The sequence below is a fragment of the Protobothrops mucrosquamatus genome, unplaced genomic scaffold (assembly GCF_001527695.2).
Source record: "Protobothrops mucrosquamatus isolate PMUCROS unplaced genomic scaffold, P.Mucros_1.0 scaffold562, whole genome shotgun sequence".
NCBI lineage: Eukaryota > Metazoa > Chordata > Lepidosauria > Squamata > Viperidae > Protobothrops > Protobothrops mucrosquamatus.
This window is the reverse complement of record NW_015386865.1, coordinates 288,943-290,543: the sequence shown is the minus strand read 5'-3', so window position 1 is coordinate 290,543 and position 1,601 is coordinate 288,943. Positions and strand designations below refer to the sequence as shown.

At 39.3% G+C, this 1,601-nt stretch overlaps 1 protein-coding gene across 1 annotated transcript in view; it reads right to left on the bottom strand.

The window, feature by feature from the left end:
- Positions 1–1,601, bottom strand: part of LOC107288569 (myeloperoxidase) — a 39,271-nt gene that overhangs the window by 24,753 nt on the left and 12,917 nt on the right. The window contains 3 exon segments of the mRNA XM_029284390.1: positions 95–270; positions 898–991; positions 1,456–1,533. Of these exon segments, the coding sequence (XP_029140223.1) occupies positions 95–270; positions 898–991; positions 1,456–1,533 (348 nt within the window).

Sequence of the window (1,601 nt, the reverse complement as noted above, 5' to 3'; positions counted from 1 at the left end):
AAGATGAGCACCGTGCCCTGGAGTTGGACACAACTGACAAGGAAAATTTTACCTTTACTTTTGGTTAGTGTATTAGTTCAAAAATGCAAAATACCTGTGATATTGAATTCCTGAGGAAATACATCCTGCAGCTTCTCTTTCAAGAGGTCCAAGGCCACCAGCCTATAATGAGCAGCTTTCACATGCGACCGAGTTTTTCCTACAGGTTGTTTGAAAGACACTAGGATATCTGAAGGGCGTACTGTCTCTTTCCTTAGTTTTTCTTCTAACCTGGTGAATCAGAAAATACCTATATCAAGACTGCAGAATAAAAGCTTTTCCTCCCATAAGGTGTGTGTTACAATGACCCAGCCAGAGATGCTAACTTGAGAGGCAGAGACTGCCTGATGTTATCTAATGAAATCTAGGGATGAACTACGAGGGCTTCATAATCCTAATCTAATACTTTACATTTCTTCATGTCATCATTCGCCCTTTGATTTCTTCCTATTGCCTAAAATGGATTTGATTATGCAAGGATTCTGTGCCTCTAATGAGGGGCAGGCATGCCTGTTGGTATTTTTATTCCAGCTGTGTGCTGCCAAATCAATGTGATACCATGGGATTCACAATCGCAATGAACAATAAAAATATCCACAATACAAAAGCTGTAGCAAAACATGCACAGTAAAGATACGGAATAAAAACAGGAATAGCTGGAATACTTAAATCAGTTTTTAACTGGCGGAAATAGCCATGTTTTCTAAATGGAACAAAATGGCACATTGCCTGAATTTTTGTCTGAACTTTCACACGGAGAAGTCATCTAGTAAACAGCGCAGCAAATCTTCATCAAATAGAGTAGATGGGAAAAGGGCAAAATAAACCTGGCTTCTGGAACTTTTGTGCAAATCTTACCAGTTCTGGGTATATTCATAGGCAGCATCTACTAATTTCTTGGCTTCTTCCACATTCTGCAGAAGGAATCGGGTTTCCAGTTTCTTTGCAATGTCTAAAAGAGACACTTGGTTTGGGTTTTGTTGAAGGAGACACTTTAATCAAATCCCACAAAAACAAACTAATGAGAATATAGCTTCGCTAACTTGGTCCATAACTTGAATTCTAAGTTACTAAACCACACAACTGAGAGATGAAATCCACGGGTCTTAGAGCCAGCAAGGTTCAGAAATACTGCCTTAGGGATATTTGGCAGACTTCTGAGTGTCCATCAAGAAAGGAAATGCAGACTGAATTTCTGCATTGGTTCAAACATTAGCAAATTATCCTTAAATGATCGTGTTTTTTCCTGCTGCAGTGAGTTGATCACATAGAGGCAATCAAAACACATTTGTTCCTGCAGCTTGTTCTTAAATGATGGGGGGGAAAAGCATTTTTACAAAAAATGCGGACACAGGCAGACCTCTACAGACATTCCAACTCTATTTTAAAAAGCGTTTCTAAAGTGAAAGACCTTACCTTGTAAAGAAAGGTTATCTGCCTCTTGAGGCTTTACTGCTATTAGAATACCCAGAAGAACGAAGACCAGCCTCAGCCCTTGAAGAAAGCATAGGTTTGATGTGAGGTACTTGCAAATCGTTTGGGAAAGTAATCTTTAACTGTCA